Genomic DNA, 22,198 nt, shown 5'->3' with positions numbered 1-22,198 from the left:
TTGAAGTTGCTGAATACCACTTCCAAAGTGCAACCCTTCAAAGGATATTTCACCTCCTCAGTTATGCAAATCCTTAGGAGACTCCGTTTCTAATGATCAATTGACAATCTACAGACCAAGATGGTGCCACAAATGCTCAAAGAGAAAAGTAGTGTAAACTCAAGTCATAGGCTGTCCAAATGAGAGACCAAGCACTCTATTTATTCACTTTCCTAAGAAGCCACTAAGAACTTCTAGAAGTATCCATAAAATATTCTTATGAAATTCCTTTATAATGCACTTTTATATGAAAAAGTAACTTTATAAAATAAAAAGTGCAACTCAACTCAAACTTATAATATTTTGGCCCCGCATAACACATAAAATAAAAATATGATAAACCCCATCTCTCAAAGAGCAAAATAGACCGTCCAATCCCCAAATAATCATCAGAATGACTCTCTCACCAAAATCATCTGCCTACGAGAGTCCATGATAGGCAAATTCACTGAAAATGACATGTCACTAAAAAGGGGACATGACATTGATGCTCATAAAGGATTTTCCTCCAGATTTTAAGATGCATTCTTTTAATTCATTCATGTGACTACATCTTCCGTTACTTGGACTGCCATTACAAAGGTTTGCTATTTCGTTTTCATATTCAGTTATTCACTTGCTTATCATTTGGCTTTATAGCTGTAGGTGCATTGTAAATCATAACTATTTCTTGAATGAAACTTTGAGCCTTTTCCTTTACTCCAATTGTATTGCATAGAGCTGTTGAGTCACCATTTGCCTGATGTTGTCTTTCAAACTGGGTTCACAGTTGGAGAGATTTCAACACCATTGTCTGCAGTTTCAGTGATTTGCCTTTCTGGGTTTTTAGATTATAAGAAATCTAACAAGGGTTTGCACAACAATACTTAGGCATTCAGCTGTAAGTTGTTCAATGAAATCTAATAATGCAAGTACAGCTGTAAATTAGTCAATTTACTGAGATTGTTTTCTCTCTTTGCTGCTTCTAATGCATTTCTCAAAATATTTCCATCTTTTACATATTGTTTCACTTGGCTTGTTGGTGTAGCTTAACACACATCATTCTGCTTAAATTGTATCTTTTTCATTCATACTTTCCTATAACACTTATGCCACACTGTTGCCTGGAGGTTTGGATATCATGACTTCTGTATGTTGCACTTAAATACCATAATTTTGAGAATTTTCTGGAACTAATGCTGCCATGCATCATGATAAACTTGTATCTGATAGCTATGTTGTTTGCTAGCAATTTGTACTTCATATGCTCTGATAGCTCTTGGAAGCTTGTCTTTGTTTCCCTTATTACATGCTGAAGCTTCTCTCTGCTGGTAACAAATTTACAAGTGAATTTAAGCTATAGTATTCATTGTCTATTTATGCATATACATGATTAGGAAACAGCTAGCTATTGTCACAGCTTTGTAAGATTACCATGCATTCAATCCTATCATTCAGCTTTTACTGTAGCCATCTCTTTCTTTTGGTGTTTATCTCTTGTCGGCAAAAAATGCATCCCTCTATTGTACTTTTTCTGTTATCACACTCGCTTGCATATATTGAAGCAAAAGGTTTCAAAATTAATAGCAATGTCCCCTTAATGCTTTAATTCAGTTGATTTAGACGCAGACCTCTTTTCACATATTTCTGATATATGCTTTCTTGCTAATATACCTTTCCTTTCCTATGCAAATGAATGAGATGGCACAAAGATAAGATATGTATGCATATGAAGGGGTACTGTCATTGCTTATATCTTTCGACCTAAACCATTCTCTTTTCTCTTGCAGGACACAAATGAAACTTTGGATGTGAGGCACGGAGCACCTAACAATAGGGAGCAATCAAGAGTTGGCTTAACCAGTCAATCGGCACAGGCAATGACTGGTTACCTATGACCTTTGCATATCTATTCTTTATTTTTTCCATGTTCATTACATTTGAATAGAATAGATAGGAACTTAGCAATAAAGCAGCGGTGGCTACTCTTACAAACCTTTGTGTGAGAGATGTTTACTTTCAGCATTCTTTGATCATTTCATTTCTTTTGTAAATATCAGTTGTATATTTGGAATGAATAATACAAGAACATTTCCTATTCTTTCAATATGAATGAAGAGTGTTTTCTGCAATTATGAGTATGAGCTGAAAATGATAAACATGTACACTTTACTTCATTTGATATTTTCGGAACTGAATTTTAACATTAGTTAAAATTAAGCGATAGGTACATCACAGACGTACCCAGCACATAACTAAAACACCATAACAATGTTCTAGACAACCTCATGGAACAACAATTTTTAAAAATTTATTATATTTAAAAATGAATTTTAAAAAAATTCAATCAAAATATTTTGAACCAAAAAATGCCACCTCCTTGCAGTTGCCAAATATCAAATACAAATATTGGGCTCAAGATAGATTTTTATCAATTGTTTTTTTGGCCTAAGTCATTGAATTTTTTAATTTTAATAATAATAATTTATAATGTTTACATGCTAGATATTTATAATGTTATAATGAATAATCTTTCCATGCACATAAAGAGTCATAGTATATTATTTTTAATAATAATAATTTATAATGTTTACATGCTAGATATTTATAATGTTATAATGAATAATCTTTCCATGCACATAAAGAGTCATAGTATATTATGTTTATGTAAGTTTTATATCAAATTTAATGTTTACAAAGTTTTATGAGAAATTATATTTTTTTTATTAAATTTTATAATTGATTTCAAATTATTATTTTACTTTAGGCTTTTAGGATTTTTCTTAAGCTTTTCTTTAATGAATAGGCATTTCCATTAAAAGACTTTAAAGCTACACCATTCGCAAAAAATAGGATATAAGATAGTCCTCGAGAGTAACTAGAGTAGTGCCGGAAAAATCAGGTTAAACCAAAACACAAACAGAGCTCGGAAGCAAAAGCATAAGTAACCGGCTCCTAAGCGGCTAAAGCAACGGCTGATGCAAGCGACAAGGGATCTTTATCATCTTTTTGACCGAATACACCAGCACGGTTGAGAGTGTCTTCTATAATGGATCAGCCCTCCTCAATAATAGTATCTTCTTTCTTTCCTAGGAGAAATGGCTATGGAAAGCCACAAAAGCCACTTGGACAAACTCTGCCAACCACAACCTTCAGGTGTCTAGCTAGCCTATGCCAACACAAGCCAAAGGATTGACACCTCCCGTGTTGCAACTAGGAACAGTGACTATGTGATTGAGAAGCAAACAATTACTGCTGAGAATTTCTTCCACACCTAGATTGGTGGCAAGGGCTCTAGGAATGTGAAGAGTGCAAGCAGCGCACAGAGGAGTTGCGGTTGCATCAGCTACAACGAGTCTGAAAACGGTCACCCAAGGAAGAGGCATCCAGTAGCACCTTGACAACCATACATGGGGCTTTTCCCCATTGTTGCAGAAGCTCCTACAAATGGGCCAACTTCCAACACAACTTTATTGGCTTGTACTCAAATGCAAAGCATAAGATTGATACAAATACAAGCTTTAGTATACAAGGATACATGAAGATCAAAAGAGTTGTAAAGAAAATCTAAGTTTTCAGTTCAGATTTGGGTACTATTTCGGGTTTGAGATTCGAGTTCAAAATTATTTCAATTTTTTTTAGGGTTTGGTTCGCATTCGTTTTTGGTTTGTCCATACAAGAATATATGTTTAAAATATATATTATATAGATGCAGCAGAAAATAAGTCCATATGCCACTATGCTAATATTAAAGTAACATAGCAAAATACACCACCATATCAATGTTTCAGTTGAAAAACAATGTCAGCATTAATATTCAGCCATCATTGATTAAATATCATCAACAACCATCAGGTAAATCATCATCATTTTGCTGTTGCAAATTAGAAGCACAAAAAGTAATGCTATAGGCCCATTTAAGGCCAAGGTTGTGATTATTGCAACATTGTAAGCTTCACACATTAACTATCATACTGGATGGATTCAAAGAGAGTAGCTTTAAACAGAGTGGATGAAGCCAAGAAAGCAAGCTTTCAATCCGGAACTATCCATGGTAAAGATCTCTTTAGATTTTATTCAATTCATAGTTGTCTATACATGTTATAGGCTACATGCACGAATTATGGTATTACATACATTCCATAATAGATGCATGTCACTTTTATACATCTTGATTCCTCTTCTCAAGTAGCATTGAATTCAAATTAAATACGATTATTAATTTGAGTTTAATTTGGTAAAAACACTTTTTTTTAAAGTAAATAAAAGGTATTTCAACCAAATTCTCCGAAATTATGTTTGGGCACATCTATTGGAAACCAAAGACGTCTAAATTCTGCCAAGGTTCCTCTCAAAGAATTCCCAATGAAATTCAATCTTTGTGGCAGACTTTTGACGGAATCTGACAAGGACCAGACTTTTAAGAGAACTGAACCAACAATTCCTAGGTCCAAGAGAGAATCTGTTAACTTAGGACAAAATAACAACATTCCTATCTTTCCACAAAGTGAAGAGGATTTTCACCTTAAAACCATGCCAAACTTGCATGAACTTGAAGGGAAAATGAGGAGAGTTTCCCTACAAGATCATACACCAAGAAAAGGGCTCAATCAAAAAGGCAAGAAAAAATCATGTATTCATGTCCACAACTATTGAGCTCTTGTGCAATGCCAATGGAGGTGAATGCTAATCTTAGGTTGCCCACAAAATGGGCAAAAGGGATGTAGCACACCTAGATTTAGTAGGCAAGATCAAAGTAACAAGAATCAGAATCGGCAAGGCCGAATCGAATCGTGAATCGGCGATGAATCGCTCATGAATCGGCGATGAACCGGCAAATTTGAAAAAAACCCTTTAAATTTAGAGATTTTAACAATTTAAAACTTATTTCATGCAACCTTTATTGAATATAACTTAAACACACTATAACATCATCAAATAGAAGTTAAAACTTAACATACATAAACATGGAAGTTTGGAACATAAAATCCATCGCATACGTAACTATGTTCTGTACTAAAATGTAAATTGTAGGCTAGCTGAAGTAAATAGAAATCAAATGATCATAGTGATTCAAATCATAGAATGTATGTAAGATGAAGATCCATAAGACATCAAATCATAAATGTATGTAACAATCTAAGATGAAGATCCATGAAAGTTTGAAACGTATGTCTATCAATGATTCAATATCACTATCAATATTTGTAAACAAAATATAAAAACAAGGCTCTAGCTCAAGCCTCATCATCATCCTCTAGCTCTGTTGCAGCCTCAGCCTCAACCTCTAAGTATCCAATCTGCCTACTAGAAAGGCATCTAAGGTAGATCCTAGAGGACCGCCGAGCCATATCCCCCGCATGGGCGATGGGCTCACGAACAACGTTGCTAGGGCTTGTGACTGTGCGTGTGTGTGTGTGTGTGCGTCTACCAGTGCCTAAACGTGCTCTAGTTGCCTCCTCTGCCATGGCCACAGCCTCAACCTCTATATCCACCTGGTCAACCCACACACAGTCTTCCTCAATGAAGATTGGATCCACAACCTCTATGAGCCACTCTGATTCTGGATCAATCTCCTCCAGAATGATCGGAGAGGAATCAGCACCCAAAATCTGTCTGATCCTAAGATGAAGGTTGTAATGAACAAAGACAAGATCATTCAACCTTTGCACTATCAACCTATTTCTCCTCTTCGAATAGATGTGCTCGAACATGGACCAACTGCGCTCACATCCAGAAGCGTTGCTTGGCTGACTCAAAATACGGATGGCAATTTTTTGCAGTTTTGGGGTTGTGGCCCCAAATATTTCCCACCATCTATTTGAAATAAGGGAAAACAAAAACAATTAGTCTCATTTACAAATTACAACTCTAAAATTATATAATCAACAATTAAAATTTAAAATGCACAACTTATAACTATAAGTCTATAAGTCATAAACTTTAAGTTTAGAATCTAGATTCATGAACATTGAATATATTATTTGATTTTTACCTAGTTGTATTGTTGCCCAAGCACCTATTGCCATCCTGCTAGAAAAAAGTGGCCCTTCTTTATTATTGCACTTGTCAAGCTCAATAATTGCAGCAACCTATACTCATCACTACTCAACCTCTGGATCACTGTGTATAAGCCGGTGAGAACCTCCTCATCCGCCTTGAAGTCAGGACGGAAACGAAATGCTGGATTCAAAAAGTAAGCGGCTGCATGGATGGGTCGGTGGAGCTGATTCTGCCATCTCCTATCAATGATATCCCAAATAGTGGCATACTTCTCTTGCATACTGGGCTCTAATGGCCTCCTTGGCCCTATCCATGCCCTCATATATGTAGCCCATAGAGGGTTTCTCCCCATCAGCAGTTCGTAGAAGAGATACAAGGGGCTCAGTCACCTACATATAAAGTAAAACAAAAATTTGAGTCAAAACTTAAATATAAAATAATATAACTTAAAGTAAAATTAAATCATTAAACAATTAGCATAGTAAACTGTAAAACACTAAATGTTAAATTGCAATAAATTTACCTTAAGGATTTCTCTAGTAGGTTTCCAAAAACCATCCTCATCAAATATGCAATCCACCACATCTATCCCTATAGTGGTCGCAACATAGGAAGATGAAATCCACTCCTGCCCAACAAACATGCTCCTCAAATGATCCCTTGATGTCAACAAGGACTGTAGGATGATGAAATTCGAGGCAAACCTCGTGATGCCTGGACGAGCTAACTCCTTGCCTCCTGTGTACTTCCTCATTGTGTTAAGGACAAATGAATAATTATAAATAAACTTGCATATGTTTTTTGCCCTTTCCACACATGACTTGACCCACTCAAGTTTGTCAATTTCCTCCAACATGAGGTCAATGCAGTGTGCCGCACAAGGGGACCAAAATATGGTGGGATGCCTCTCCATCAAAAGTTTACCTACAACAATTTTAAGTGAATTAGAAATTCAAATTTCAAACATGTTAGAACTTAGGAAACTTCGAATTAGAAAAATTTCAAAAGTTAAATAAATTTATTTTCAAAACTTGAAAAGTTAAAAGTTTACCTGCAACAACATAACTTGTTGCATTATCTGTCACCACCTAGACCACATGTTGTTCCCCCACCTCTGCTATGACTTCCTCAATAACCTCACATAAGTATGTAGCATTTTTTACATGAGCAGAAGCATCAATGGATTTGAGGAACATGGTATATCCTACAAGTAACAAAACAACGAATTATAATGTTAAATAGATCATCAACAAATTAGCAATCAAGAAATCAAAATTTACAATTATGTATGTAGGAAAGTAGAATGATCAATCACCTCCACAAGATACAAGAAAATTGAGGAGTGCTCTATTCTTCCTATCTATCCAACCATCAATCATGATGGTGCAACCCTTTTCGATCCACTCCTTTCGATTCTCCTCCAGCTCAACTCTCATATCCTCTACCATATCATCCAAGAGGTATCCGCTCAACTCAGCCTCACTTGGGGCTTTAAACCACGAACCACAAATAGCAACTGCATCTATCATGTTCTACCAATAAGAAGCCCTATCACAAATAGAAATTTAGATGTCAAAGACTCAAATCATAAAACAAGTAGATATAATTAAAGTTTTACTTTTACTTTTAATTTTAACTTTAAAGAAAACAAACAAAAAAAATCAATTACCTGGCTACAACAAATGGAATGTTGCAAAAGTACCAAAATTTGCAAATCTCTTTTCTGGCAGCATCATGAATCTCCTTGTTCAAACCCATGCCCTCAAGCATGGGTTGGGAGCCAGGAGTAGTGTGGGGCACAAAGTAACTATCCATTCTGTTTTTCCACACTCTAGGCTGCAATAGGTTGGTGTTGGACTCTGTCTTAGTATAAGACCGACTAGCAGTAGCACTCGCATGAGCACTAGAACTAGGACGAAAAGGAGGCCTGGAAGAACCCTCTCCAACACAACCTACAGATGCGGAAGCTGATGCAGATGCAAATGTAGATGCGGCTACAAATGCTGGAACATGAGAGCTAATACCCTTTAACCCTTCAAGTTGCATTTTCTTATTCAATTTGTCTTGTTCAATTTTTTCTAATGCCACTAAACAAGTGTGTTTTGCCTCAGCAATTTGTTGAGTGCAAATTGTAACATCATGTCCAGGTATAGCAACAATATGGTATTTCAATCTATAAATACCTCTAGAATTTATTTTTTCTTTACAAAATATACATTTTGTTTGAAATTTGGTTCTTTTAGAAAACTCTTCATTATATTTCCAACATTCATCTTTTTTACCCATTGTGGAAAGTGAAAGCAAAGGGCTGCTGCAATAAAAAAATTCATGTAAAATATCAAAGTTAGAAACTAATAAACAAAAGCTACAAAACAACAAACCCTAGTTTGCAATTTAGTAAAAATAAAAAAATTCAAAATTTGCAAATGAAAACTAAAAAAACTTAACAAAAAATGCATAATACACTAACATGCAAAAAAAATTCAGCACTTCACTCTTGCAAATGAGTTGAGTGTTGTTGATATTGATTCCTTAATGCTCCCAATGCAATTTATGGCCTCCCCAAATCGACTTTTGATCTCTTTGGTGCTCTTTCTTCTTGCCGGTTGGAAACCTGTGGTTTTTTTTTCTCTTCTTCTCTCTCACTTTTCCTCTCTTCTACTCATGCTTAACAATTAAAAAGCCCTTTAGGGAGGAAAGGCAAAAAAAAATGAAATAAAACATGTGTTTTTTCTTAAATTTTCAATACAACTTTCTAGCTGCCGCTGGCAATTCACATGGGTGATTCATGCAATTTTTGGCATGAATCACTTGAATTGGCGATTCAGGCGTTTCATGCCAAAAATTGTTGTCAGCCATTCAAGATTCACAAAAAACTTGGCACCCATGAATCTTCTCACGATTCACGCGATTTTGGCGATTTTCAAAACTATGGGCGAGATACCAGAGGCAAACCTAGGAAAATAACTCAAACAAAATGAGTTAGCTTAGGATCAACAATGGCAGTCCAAATCGTGTCAAACATGTAGTGTCACATTGGCTAGGAGCATTGCATGTGCTACATGAGATTCAAGGTTTGAACAATAAGCAAATGTGGAACAAGCCAATGGTATCCCAACCTTAGCTTGTAGTTATGAAAGATGTTAGGAAACCATTCCCAATCCTTCCACCATGCCCAATTGAGTGGATGCCTCGTAAGTGAAGCACATTCAGAGGCAGTACTGACACGACCAAATCAAAAGTCTCATGATTTGGTCGACTAAGATAGAACCAGGCATGCAAATCTTCCCAAGAACAAAGATTCATAGTAGCTCTAGAAAAAAGATCAAGTGGAGTACAAATTCCAAGGATACATGCAAATGGGAGACCTTGCACTTGTGATGTTCCCAAGTGCAGAGGGCTAGAGACAATCAGCTTGATGGTCGTAGAGATTGTCTAGAGTAGGGGTCATACGGTTTGGAAGACACAGGAATGGTCGTACGGAAGTTATGTGTTGGTCGTACAGTGGAACAAAGTAGCAATGTGTATGGTTGAGGAAGTTGTACAGTGATCAAATGGGGTAGTGCGATGGTCAAGGATGGTCATACGGTGGTCAAGGATAGCCCTATGGTGGTCTATGTTGGGTGTACAGTGGAGAGGGAGGAAATGGTGTACAGTGTGAGAGCCAAGATCGTCGTACGATAGGTCGTACAATGGATAGATGGAAGGGACGTATGGAGGCGTGGGTGGAGGGTGAGAATGTAGGCCGTACAGGCAATGAGGAAGCAGTACGGGGGTTTCCGGGAGCCGCACGGTTAGATGTTTGAACCCAACTATGAATGCAATCTTGTTCATACATAAAACCAATAGATTTAGATGAAATCCAGACACAATAGTAGAGACTTGAATACGAATAATCCTTCAATTAATATATGCCGAAAGATGATGCTCCGATTTGCCAAGTCCGAGTGAAGTGTTACGGGCGACGAAATATGGTGAGGGTTAAATACCACCGAAACCGGATAAACCAAATAGGGAAGGTTTTTCACTTCCAAAATGGTGTACCACAAAGAACTTCAAGAGGAATTCGTAGTACAAAGAAAATAATCCAAATTGCGTACCTAATGACTACCAACAAGCCGTGCTTAAATACCCAAAGGGTGTACAAAGATAGCCGAAAACAACACAAACTACGGAAACAAAACAAAAATGGGTTGAAGATATATTAAATCAATCGGCCCATTAACAATAGTTTGATTAATGATTTATTTTATAACGGGAACATTACAGCACTTGAGAGATGGCCACCATATACTATGTTGGTTAAAGAAAGGTCATCTTTGAAAAAAGTCTATCCTACTTAAGCCAAGGCTTAATAGCTTCCCAAACCCATCAACTTCTTTTTGCAATGAAAGAGCCTTGAATAAGCATGTCATCCTTCACTAAGAGAAGGTTTAGAAAGTCAATCCCCTTTCAAGTTGGCCTATGAGCTAGATAACATTGAAAAATACAATGCCTGAAAAGAATTTTGCAAGCCTCATTGCCAAAAATGGCACAAATAATCTATTGAGCACACAAGGAAACACCTTGTTTATGGGTAGAAAGAAAACCAAAACCTTTAAAGTCCATAGGAAGACAACAATACTCCAAAGCAACTCTGTGAAAAATATGATAATTCAACTCCTAAAGCCCACACAAACTCTCGCAGGAGGTTTTCCAATTTGTTGTATGAGGCCTTTGAAACACCTAGCAAGAAGAAGAATAGTACACATGGGTGCTAACACACACTTTAGAACAAACTTAGGATTTACTAGCCAAAGAGAGGGCATTGGTAATCCAGTATGGAAGCTTTTTCTGAATCTGGTCAAGAACCGTAGTCCAAAGGTCCACTTGTGGAACCTTAAACGACAAAGAATGCCTGAAAGATCTCCCAATGTTAAATCCACTTCCATCAATATTGAAGAATCTAGGGAGAATCTCAAAGTAAGGATTACCCATAACATTGGGTTTTTTGTCAATCAATTGTCAACCTAGAAGCCAAAAAAAGGTATCAAAGCATTGAAGTATCGCCCACACATTGTGCTTTTCCTCAATCGAGGTGAGCAAAGAATTATGTGTGAAATGGCCATTAACAAGCTAAGAAGGCGACTCGAGAAAGAAATACCCCTAACTCATCCTGAAGAAATAGAAAAAGCAAAAAGGTAACCAAAACACTCGACAACCAAAACATACAATGAAGAGGCCAAACCACAACCTTGGCAAATGGACCTATATAGGCCAAAGGCTACTACCGATTAATGGTGATGCAAGTTGAAGTGTCTCCAAAAAGCATATGGATAGATTGAATGAATTAGGGACCATACCCTAAGGCTTTGATCATTACATGAATGAAGGGTCACTGAATACTGTCATAAGCCCTAGCAAAATCAATTCTAGAAATAATGGTAGTTTGCCTAGAGCATCGAGCACATTCCATGTGAAGATCAAAATTGCAATAGTGTTATCTAGGATTAACCTAGACTTGATGAAGCATGTCTTCTTAGCATGAACAATTTGTGAAAGAAGATGTCTATTCCTAAGGGCAAGAGCTTTGTAAATGATTTTGTAAGAAACATTAAGCAAAATTCCACCAATTACAGATATCTTCTCGATCACTAGCCTTAGGTATGAATTTAATATTTCCTTTATTAATGACTTGACCAAGCGATTGTCTAAAATGCTTCCAAAACAAACTTTGTAAAGTCGGAACCAATACAAGGCCATAAGCCATTACAGACTACAAGGGAAGCCATCCAAACCACATACTTTGTCATCTGCCATGGAGAAAATGGCCTCTTTGAGATCCTTGAAGGAAAGCCTTTGATCACAAAATACATTTTCAGATCCAAAAAGCCAAGAAGGACCAACAAAGAGATGTCCTTCAAGGTTTGATATCTTTTAAAGTAATTACTTCGCACAGTGAACACCTTCGCATAATGTCTAACAAAAGCTTGGGCTATTCGGTAGCTCAAAGAGTATCTGTTGGCCATCCTTGATATGCTTGATTCCAAGTGAAGAGTGATGTGTTCTAAAAGCCAAGAAGAACTCTTTAGATACATGATCCCCAAACTAAAGCTAGTGTAATTTGGCTTTGATTTGAGCTCCTCGTGCAACATAATTATTCTAATTCTTGTGATGATGAGTTAAGCAACCCAAGCCTACAACTCAAGGAAGAAGGGGCCAAAGACTCAATGTCATGTCCCAATTTTGGAGGCAATTTGATTTAATTAATTTAATTAATTAGGTTGTCCAAAATAATGAATATTTTGTGAGGATGACTAATTAATTATTTTAATTAAATAAATAAGTGATATTAAGTTAATTATTTATAAAGTTATCAAATAAATAAATATTAAAAGGTAACTTTATATTTAATTAATTTAATAAAGTGACTTGAATTATAAAGTATTTTTTATAAAGTCACTTAATAGATAAAATAAAATAATGTTCTAGAAGCTTCTGGAGAAAGTGGAGAAAAAAGAATAAATAGGCACCCCGGGCTTCATTCTAATCATCCAGATTTTTTGTTGTTGATGTTGATGTTTGTTGATGTGCATTGTGGAGCCTAGGGTTTCTGCAATAGTCACAACTGGCCATTAAGAACGAAAACTCTCAATTGGTACGCAATTTTGAGGGTGTGAAATATCACTTGAATTATTGCAGGTGGGAGGAAGATACTTCAGTCTTCTATTTGTGCTACATTGAGAAAAAATATTTGTGGCCATTGAGAACGAAAACTCTCAATTGGTACGCGATTTTGAGGGTGTGAAATATCACTTGAATTATTGCAGTTGGGAGGAAGATACTTCAGTCTTCTATTTGTGCTACATTGAGAAAAAATATTTGAGTACAAAAAGCAGTTCGAAAAAGCAAGCTGAAAAAGCAGAACTGAAAAAGCAGGCCGAAAAAGCTATCCAAAAAAAAAAGAGCAATCCGAAAAAGAAAAGAAAATTATTACAGCCATTTACAATCAGGGGCGGCAGCTAGAGAGGCACGACTTGGGCATTTGAGGAGGTTATTTTCTGTTCAATGGTATTGCAATACATCTATTCTCTAAGGCGACTTCATATGCCAGGTCTGATGTGTGTTTTCATAGTTGCCTTTCACTATAGAGTGCTGTTGTAATTATCATTTCGTATTAGATCTATCATTCATTAATAGATATATCATTCATTTTTACATTCCTCACAATAGTATCAGCAATCCATGGCTTTAGTTGTATTTAATCATGCATGTGATTAGCGTACTGCTGTAGGGGAGTATTGAAGTTAGATATTTAGTGTTGCATTAGTTTTCATTGGCAGCTGTAGGTGCATATTACTTTACCAGCAATCAACATATTTTGATATCTTTGTAAATGCCAAGAGTCTTGGCTAACTTAGTATGAATATTGTATTGGACACTCATTCTCAATTAAGGAGATACAATTGTTGGTCATTAATAGTTGTCTTTGAGCGTTAATATATCATTTCTTATCAGTCAATTAGCTTGCATACCAACTGTTTGTTAAAATACTAGTTGGCTGTACGTGATCATTTTCATGATTATAACTCATATATGCATTCACTATTGCCAAAATTAGTTACATATTTATGTTAGGTCATTGTTTAGACAATTTGGAGTCTTTTGTAAGCATTCTCTTTGAGGCAAATCCAAACAAGAATCACTACAGCAATCTAAAAAGTTATATCAATCAGAGGACCCTTGCTTGCAAAGTGTTTGACGAAATGTCAAACCACTGAAGTATAAAGATTTTTGGTGTTTGAAGAAGTTATAACCTGTTGGGGTTATTACAGACTCAGTGGCAAAACACAAATCTATGGTAGTCGCCTCATAGGACTGCTGGTGGTACATAGCTAGAAACATGCCATAAATGCAAAGAAAACAAGATGTGTATCGGATAGCATCATTCCACCACATATTCTAGCCAATAAGCTGAGTCAACTGGTTCTCAAGATTCCTGTTGTGAGGTTTTCACACCATCGCCCCAAAATTTTGGGGACCTCCTTTTTTTTATCGCCTTGGCAAATTTTTGGATTGTCCAACAATTTTGATTTTTTGAGAATTTTGAGCCTTGGACACTTTCAGGCCAATGGGAGAGACTTAGCTTATTTTCACCTTATTTTTTTAGCTTGATTTTCCAGAGCCACCAATTCTATCCTTAGGCCGAACAAATTTCACAGTTAATTCCAACTTGGCAAGATAAAATTGTGAATTTTGTACTCAAACATTTTCTTTTGAAAATTTGGATATAATTGTATAAATTTGGATAATTTTCAAAAAATGAAATTTTTGTTAATTTTGGTCATTTGGAAAATCTTAATTTTTTCTTTGGTGAAGAAAATTAATTTTTGTGATGGTGAAGTCAAATTGCAAAATCGATTTTCAGGCTCTAGAGAAATAATTTTATTTGTGTTAAAATGCTAAAATTGCTTAGCAAAATCGATTTGAATTAAAATTGCAAAATTTGGCTTTAAATGGATTAAATTGCCTTGAAAACTTTTTTGCCATTTAATGAAATTAGTAATTTAATATTGAAAAAATGGCTTTTGATTAGCCAAAATCCGATTTTAATGACGCATTAATTACTAAATCTTCATTAAATAGAAATATTTAACACCTCTAAGGCATTATTTATTTTCTTTTAGCAATTTTGGTCCAAATGGCAATTTAAAAAGTTAATTTTCATCATGGCAAAATTAATTTTAGCTAAGTATTTAATTGTGGGCCATAATTTTGCATTAATTGTTTGTTTTTCTTTCTCCCAAGGTCCAAGTCAGCTAGCTTGGAGAGAGTAAGAAAGTTGGGTATAAGAGGAGGCCTCTCTCCCATTCCCTCCTCACTTCTCCTTCTCAAGGTGTTGGCAATTTTGCAAGAGCAAATCTGCACTCTTCTTGCTTGGCGAATTTTGTGGAAGGCTGAAATCTGTGGGGGCCGAAATTTGTGGGAGCCAAAATTTATGGGAGCCGAATTTTGTGGAAGGCAAAATTTGTGGAAGTCAAATTTTGTGGGAGATAAAATTCTGATTTTTGCAAGAAGCTGCGATTTTTTCCCTAGGTTGGGTAATTTTATTTGGAGGTGAATTACATGATAAATTTCTGATTTGCAAGTGGATTTGAAGTTTTTTAGGTCTAGTCCTAATTCCGAAAAGTCGTTGTACAATTATTGGTTAAGGTGAATTTTCTTCATTTAGAGTTGCAAGGGGTCCTTAAGCTAACATCCTTCTTTCGTTCTAGTCTAAGGATTGCTTCCCTTGGTTCTACTTGCCTTCTGGTCCACCACTCTACCATCCCGTAATAGGGCGACGAGTATGGAAGATGTTAGTGCAAGTAAGAATCCCAAGCAAACAAACACTAAGAAAGACAAAGAGGATATGATGCCCAAAACACCCTTCTCAAAAATGAAGAGAATAATTGACACCAATATCGATGCAGTGGACATGATACGTATGAAAGACAGACTAAAAGAAGGATAATCCCCCTTGGCTATTGGTAAAGGTAATTTCAAATCATTTAGAATTGAAAAGGGTCCTTAAGTGGATTTCTTTCTTTCGTTCTAGTCTAAGGATTGCTTCCCTTGGTTCTACTTGCCTTCTGGTCCACCACTCTACCATCCCGTAATAGGGTGACGAGTATGGAGGATGTTAGTGCAAGTAAGAATCCCAAGCGGACAAACACTAAGAAAGACAAAGAGGATATGATGCCCAAAACACCCCCCTTCTTGAAAATGAGGCAAATAACCGATACCAATGGCAATACAATAAAAGGATATACAAAAGGCAATTGCACATCACAGCCCAGGCATCGACACTTCCATTATGACCATGATGAGCGATGTTGGGGCAGGCCTTGATTTTGAAGACATCGGAGAAGAGGATATCAATGAGATAAATTTTGGATCGAGGTTGGATGAGTTGGGAAAGGTTGCTATCAAGAAAAAGCATTTGGGCACCCTTTCCTCTCTCAGTGCTTTTATTCGATTTGCAAAAGAAAATGAGAAAGATCATGAAAAGATGGTACAAGCAACAAGCAGCGTGGTGAAGTCAGTGGAACTCAAGGCGAAGCACACACCTTGTCCTCCTATGGAAGAAGTTAACGAAAGGCTAGCTAAGTTCATTGCCTTAGCTAAGAAAATGAAAGAAAAGGGAAGATTTATATTAGAAGATCATTTGATGTAAGCCCAAGTGGCAATTTCCCTTTCTTCTAGAATAGGACAAGTGTCTATTTCTGATTGGCCACCATTTTGGTGCCTTCTCATTGGTTGCCACTTTTTGCACCTTTTTCATTGATCCATTGATGAGGTGGCAGCTTCTCATTGGCCGATGGGGTGGCAACCCTAATTAGGGTTTTGAGGATCCAATCTGGATCGTTGATCTTGTTTTGATCTCCACCATCTGTTGTATTTTTGGCCCCTGTAAAAGGCCATTTGCTCTCATTTGTAAAGTGTTGGAGAAATTGTTGCGAAGATAATACCAAAATTGCTCTCTTTTTCATTGTTGCGATTTGCATGTTGATTAAGAACATTGGGTATTATTGCATGTTTTCTACTTCCACTTAGTTAGATTTCCTTTCAAGTTGTTGAAGTAAATTTCATTTCAAGTTGTTTAAGTGAAGTTAAAGTAGAGGGATAGTTGTATGGTAGCATTGGTAAATGTTTGATAGGGGTCAATACTAGACCACTAGCATCCTAGCGGCTGGTTGGGAAGCCTTGTGTGGTAAACTAGTTTATTATTCCTTTGAATCATTGCACCTGTGGAAGTGAGGCCACTGGTCAACTCTTATTAGGTTTGATCCCCGTCCATTTGCTAACCTTCCATTCATAGGAGGAGTAGAAAAGTGAGTAGTTGGGTAGTCAAAGTTTAGAGAGAAAGAAGTTAGAGGAGTAAGCTAAGTATCAGAGCACATCCATTCACCTTCCACAACCATCGCTTTCCCATCAACATCATCACTGGCAGACACATCCTCCATCACCACCACCATCAACATTATCCTCCGCACATTTCACAAACCGAGTCACCATCACCTTCATTCCACCAAAGTCCAAGTCATCCTTGAATGAATAGCGTAAGGCCACCTACGTGATTACCAATAAATCACATCGATAAAAGTGAGCGAGTATCCAACAGTGTAAGGAACATTGGAGTTATGTCTCATGAGCATTAACTTTTCAAGAGAGGAGTTGCATGTTTGATATCCCATATCGAATATTCAAATCCTAATATGTTATGTAAGTGATACAAAACTCGCATCAACAATTCCAAACCCTTAGAATGGGGTCCATTGTGGACTAATGATTCAACAAAGAAATATTTGAGCCATAGTTAGAAAACTCAGACTTAGCTGCCCAAGAAATTGGACTTGGACTCGGACTTGAAAAAACTCAAGAAAGGACTTGGGCAATAAAAAAACATAGTTTTACAAAACAACAAAAGGAAATTAAAGCATTTAGAGAACAAAAGAGTCATGTCATATGTCCTCCAAACACTCAATATTTGAAATTTCATCATTCATACTCAGTTTCAAACTTTAAAATGTATAACAATAGCATAAGTTTATAAATGTTTACAAAATCACCTAGATATCTTTTGTCACTTTGATGTTGTTTCCTCACCTTCTTTAAACCCTATAGACCTTTTTGAGCAATAACAAATCATATAAGTGATGAAAAGTGAAAATTTTGTTTGTTTTAACCTTGGTTGGGCATTCTCAACAAACATTGAGATTCTTATTCAAGGACTCTCGAATCGATAACTGAGTCCTGAAAAAAATCCAAAATCAAATCCATTGGCTCTCCTAGACTCAACTCGCAAGCTAGTGGTGAGTCCACTTAACTCACTCCTAGACTTGCGAGTCTATCTGAGTCTGCAATGAGTCTACAATTATTTTCAATTTTGTTTTAAACAAAATTGAGTTTTAGATGAGCATACATGAACAGAAATGAGTGAGGAGGATTTTCAATTAAATTAAATATTTTATCCTTTAGTCAAATTTTGTCCTTGGTCAAATGTAATAATCTTTTAATTTAGTTGTCCATTCAACTTTTAAAGAGGACATATATGTGGTGACTCTTTTAATGGATGTGCTCACTTTTCAAATTCTTTGAAAATGGTTAAATAAGATCAATTCAAATTGAATTCGTACAGTGATAGACATATATCTTTTAGGACGAGTTTGTCAAGTTGGGACATACATCTTATTTGTTGACATTGCCAATTTGTATCAACGCTCACATATGGAGTTCATGGGCAAACATATCATACACAAGATTGCCTAACTTCTAAGGACTCAAGCATATAGCTCTTCCATGAATTTTCCCAATTTGATTGATTTATGAGCATACATCTCACTTACGAGAATATCCAAGCTATAGAGAATTTTCATATTTTCAATGAAATGTTACTTTTCATATTGTTGTTGTCTCTGTGAGGCAGCCAAATAATTGTTTCCTTTGCGAGCACTTGTAAGTCCATCCATTTTCACTCTTAGCAGCCTTGAAAGAATGCACTAGGGCTGACTCTTTAGGAGTTTTAACCCTTAGTGAAGGCAAGGGGCAATCCTTAGTTCTAAGCTAAAACGATTGGCATTGATAATAAGGAAAATTCAGATAGAGCACTCGTGAAGAGTAGCAATGAGCTCCTACCTGAATTTCGAAGTATCCTTCGGATCTCAAGACAAATCACCTTCCACACAAACCCTTTTTTGGGGACAAGCATGAAAAAAAAGATCAACTTCCATGCAAACCACCTTGCCAATGGATAGGGCAATGGTTTGCAAAAAATGGCCAACAAGGCAAAGGCAAACAAAGAAAGTTAATCCAAATTGGGACCTTAAACTTTTTATCATCAACACAAGCAAGAATGACCGAACAAACCAAGTCTCTTGTTTGAGGATGCCCTCAACATGAGCGAGATTGGAAAAATGTAACATAAATAAACCATTGGTGAGATTTTGGACACCATCCAACTGAACCTCATCAAGGGCCCAAAATTTGGCAACTCAATGACCCAACATGCTTTCAAGTGGAACACTCCCCACAAAATAACCTATTGAGCTGAATTTTTCAAGCCATTCACAAGCATTATCAAAATCTTGGACAGGCAACACAACATCAAGGGTATCAAAAGACATGCGTCTTAAAAACCTTTGAGACAAACTTGCAAGGTTGTTTGTTCAAGGGTGCCATGTTCATCCATCGTCAAAGCTCTAGCACCAGCATCAACAGATGGGATGAGGTTGGTTAGAGCCAATAAAAAGCTTAAACTCCTACAATAAATGCAATATGACAAGGGGAAATGCAAGACATAAATAGTACACTGAAGCAAGCAACCAAAACCCCAGCGGAGTGCACTCCCTCTCTCATCTAAAGTATATGTAAATAGTTTTTTTCTTAAGCTTATTTTAATTTATTTAGTTCAATTCTTCATTAACTAAATTAAATACTAGTCAATCTTCCAATAACTTTAATTTATTTAATATAGTTATTATTATACAATACAATAGACATAAAATATATTTACTAAATATATATGTAAATAATGATAAATAAGCAAGGGAAGTGGTTCCCTCACCTATTATATCCACTTTAAAAAAAAATTATAATCATTTCAAAGTGAAGTTGGTTGCACAAAAAATAAGTTAAGGAGAAGGTTCTTACAACAACACAAAACAAGATGTTACACAACTTAAAATTGTTGGTAACTATAGCAAAAAGTGAATGCCCAAACAACACTCAAGCCCAAATGTACAATCAAATTATGCCAAGTGTATATGTGGAGTCCACATATAATACTTATAAGTTATGCCTAACCAATTTCTCATTGATTCTCAAAAGCAATGTAATTTTCTCACACGCCCATAGGGTGGTGCTTTATTGTAATTGGTCGAGCATTTAGTGCTTATAATTATTAGTTAGGGAAAGCCCTAATTAAGGTTGTCTTCATATAATCTTGGCCTTTGATGTTGAACCAATCATAGCCTTTCATTGCACTCGTACAACTATAAAAGGCAATGCCTTCTCATTGCAACTCATTAGTTTTAAAGTCAAGTAAGAGAGACTTACAAAGATTGTTGCAATAATACTGCCAAAATTGTTTAGAATTCATAATTGGTCCTCATGGTGGATTACTTTTTGTTTTCGAGTATTGCATTGTTTCTACATTTCCTCAATTCGATTAAGATCTTTTAATAATGTTGAGTAGAAGTAGATGAATGGAAGATGTTGTTGGTCATTAATGGTGAGGATAGTGTCCATACCTTTTGGTACTTGTTGATTGTATGTATTAGCGCAAGGTTAGTCTTGACATGATTGCATGCATCTAACTTCAATTGGAGATATTCATTTTGATTGTGTCATCATTGGGTATTTGAATGAGTATTGACAATTTGAACATTATCCCTGCATCCTTAGAAGAAAGCACCATCCTTAGTGTAGTTGCTTTGGCGAAGCAAGAATTGGTTTTAGTCTCACCTCACCATCAACATTGTCTTGCATTATAGAGTTAGGTTAGCTTTCTAAACTCAATACCTTCGCAATTTGTCTATTAGTAGTCAACAAGCTTCAATTGCTAAATCTGTCGCATTTTCTAGCTTGAAGTCCATTGATTGAACAATATAAGTCCCTTTATAACACCAACATATCACATCATTAAAACTAAGTGAAAGTACACAAATATAAGGAAATTTAAGGTTGTCTCATTTGATTGTACAATCTATGTACCTTGTTCAAAAGAAAGAATCAAAGATATGTTGTTCCATTTGGAAAATTAAGTATTCAATTTTGCATGTTTAAGTGGTCATAAAACTCACATCAATAATTATCACCCATACACAATTTGTGTGTTCAAGCTTTGAAATATAATCAAAATCATAAATTGTACCTAGAAGTTGCAAAAAGAAACTATTATAGATAATCATTGTTGGAAAAAAAATCTTTCTATCATATGGGCATAAATTAACTACTGGCAAAAATATTTTACTTTTATCAAATGTTCAAATTTTTCAAAAGAAATAAGCTATATAAATACCCACGAATAACAAAAATAGGTCCAAGGTACTTAGAAAGTACAATCAATTAGAAGAGAGGTTCAATAAGGTTTGAAGACCCTATATTATCAAAAACAATCAAATACAAGGTATAGGATAAAGGTAAACAAAATCAAGAGATGATAAACATAAAATTGTTCAATTTGAAGCCATAAGAGATAGTACAATCTCACAATTCAAAGAAAACGAAGAAATCGTGTTAATAACCAATCTATCTCAACGGACTTGCGACGTATGGTCAATTACAAAAGAGAAATACTAAGATTTAAAGACCCTAGATTATAAAGAGCAACTAATAGTAAAGTAAAATTTGAGAATCTACAAAAGCAAGAGGGGACATCTAATGTCCCCTCTTTAGCTCACCATGCTTGGTAGTTCAAATTACCCTATCAGTGATCCCCGTAAGCTAAGTTGCCTAGAAGGTCTTAGTTGACAAAGTCCAAGGCCAATTCTCATTTAGAGTGTACATGTCACCTTTTTAGCTCACCAAGGTTGGTGATTCGTATTAGCCTATTAGTGGCCCTTGTAGGCTAAGTTAGTTGGTTACAAGGTCTTAGTTGACAAAGTTTGAGGCCAGTTCATAGTTAGAATGCAAGTGTTCAAGATTAATCTTTCTTCGGATTAGTCTAGCACATTTCAAGGAATTCAAGGTCTCTATCTTTAGCAAGGCACCTGAACAGTTTGGTACTAGTATAGAGTTGTGAAGACATTGACAAAGCTTTCATCCTGAGACATACTATTTATAGCAAGTCAATATTGCTATGTTGCTATCTTTGGTAGCCTTGGTGATAGTAGAGTTCTTTAGATGACTGATTCGAATAAATCTATTGGCTCAAGATTAAGGCATTGATTATCAATAAAGTATCTATTCATTAATAAAGTATACTTCATTAATAATTAATTACAAAAAAAACTATTATAAAGTCTATTTTAAAAGAGTGGCCAAAGACATCATTTAATGTCATTAAGTTCTCATTTAAATTACGGCACCCAAGGCTTGGGAAATGAATGTCAAAAAGGTGACAACAAAAGAAAATATTAATTCATCAATGTGTCTTATAGAAGAAACTTTTTGGCTTGAACCTTTATCGAGATATATAAAGACATTTGGAAGAAAT

General features: G+C 35.8%; 2 protein-coding genes across 9 annotated transcripts in view; both read right to left on the bottom strand.

Moving 5' to 3' along the window:
* LOC149536178 (uncharacterized) overlaps positions 1-22,198 on the bottom strand; it is a 203,970-nt gene that overhangs the window by 110,083 nt on the left and 71,689 nt on the right. The window lies entirely within an intron of this gene.
* On the bottom strand, positions 6,050-13,337 carry LOC149536180 (uncharacterized). Its single transcript, XM_089803751.1, has 5 exons — positions 7,691-13,337; positions 7,337-7,569; positions 7,073-7,225; positions 6,545-6,945; positions 6,050-6,410 (listed from the first exon to the last, which is right to left on the bottom strand). The coding sequence occupies exons 1-2, from the start codon at positions 8,305-8,307 to the stop codon at positions 7,554-7,556; spliced, it is 633 nt and encodes a 210-aa protein (XP_089659877.1). The 5' UTR covers positions 8,308-13,337; the 3' UTR covers positions 6,050-6,410; positions 6,545-6,945; positions 7,073-7,225; positions 7,337-7,553.

Source organism: Cupressus sempervirens, chromosome 10 (assembly GCF_028749045.1).
Source record: "Cupressus sempervirens isolate cs-2001-9-10 chromosome 10, ASM2874904v1, whole genome shotgun sequence".
Taxonomy (NCBI): domain Eukaryota; kingdom Viridiplantae; phylum Streptophyta; class Pinopsida; order Cupressales; family Cupressaceae; genus Cupressus; species Cupressus sempervirens.
This window is presented reverse-complemented; position numbering and strand designations above follow the sequence as displayed.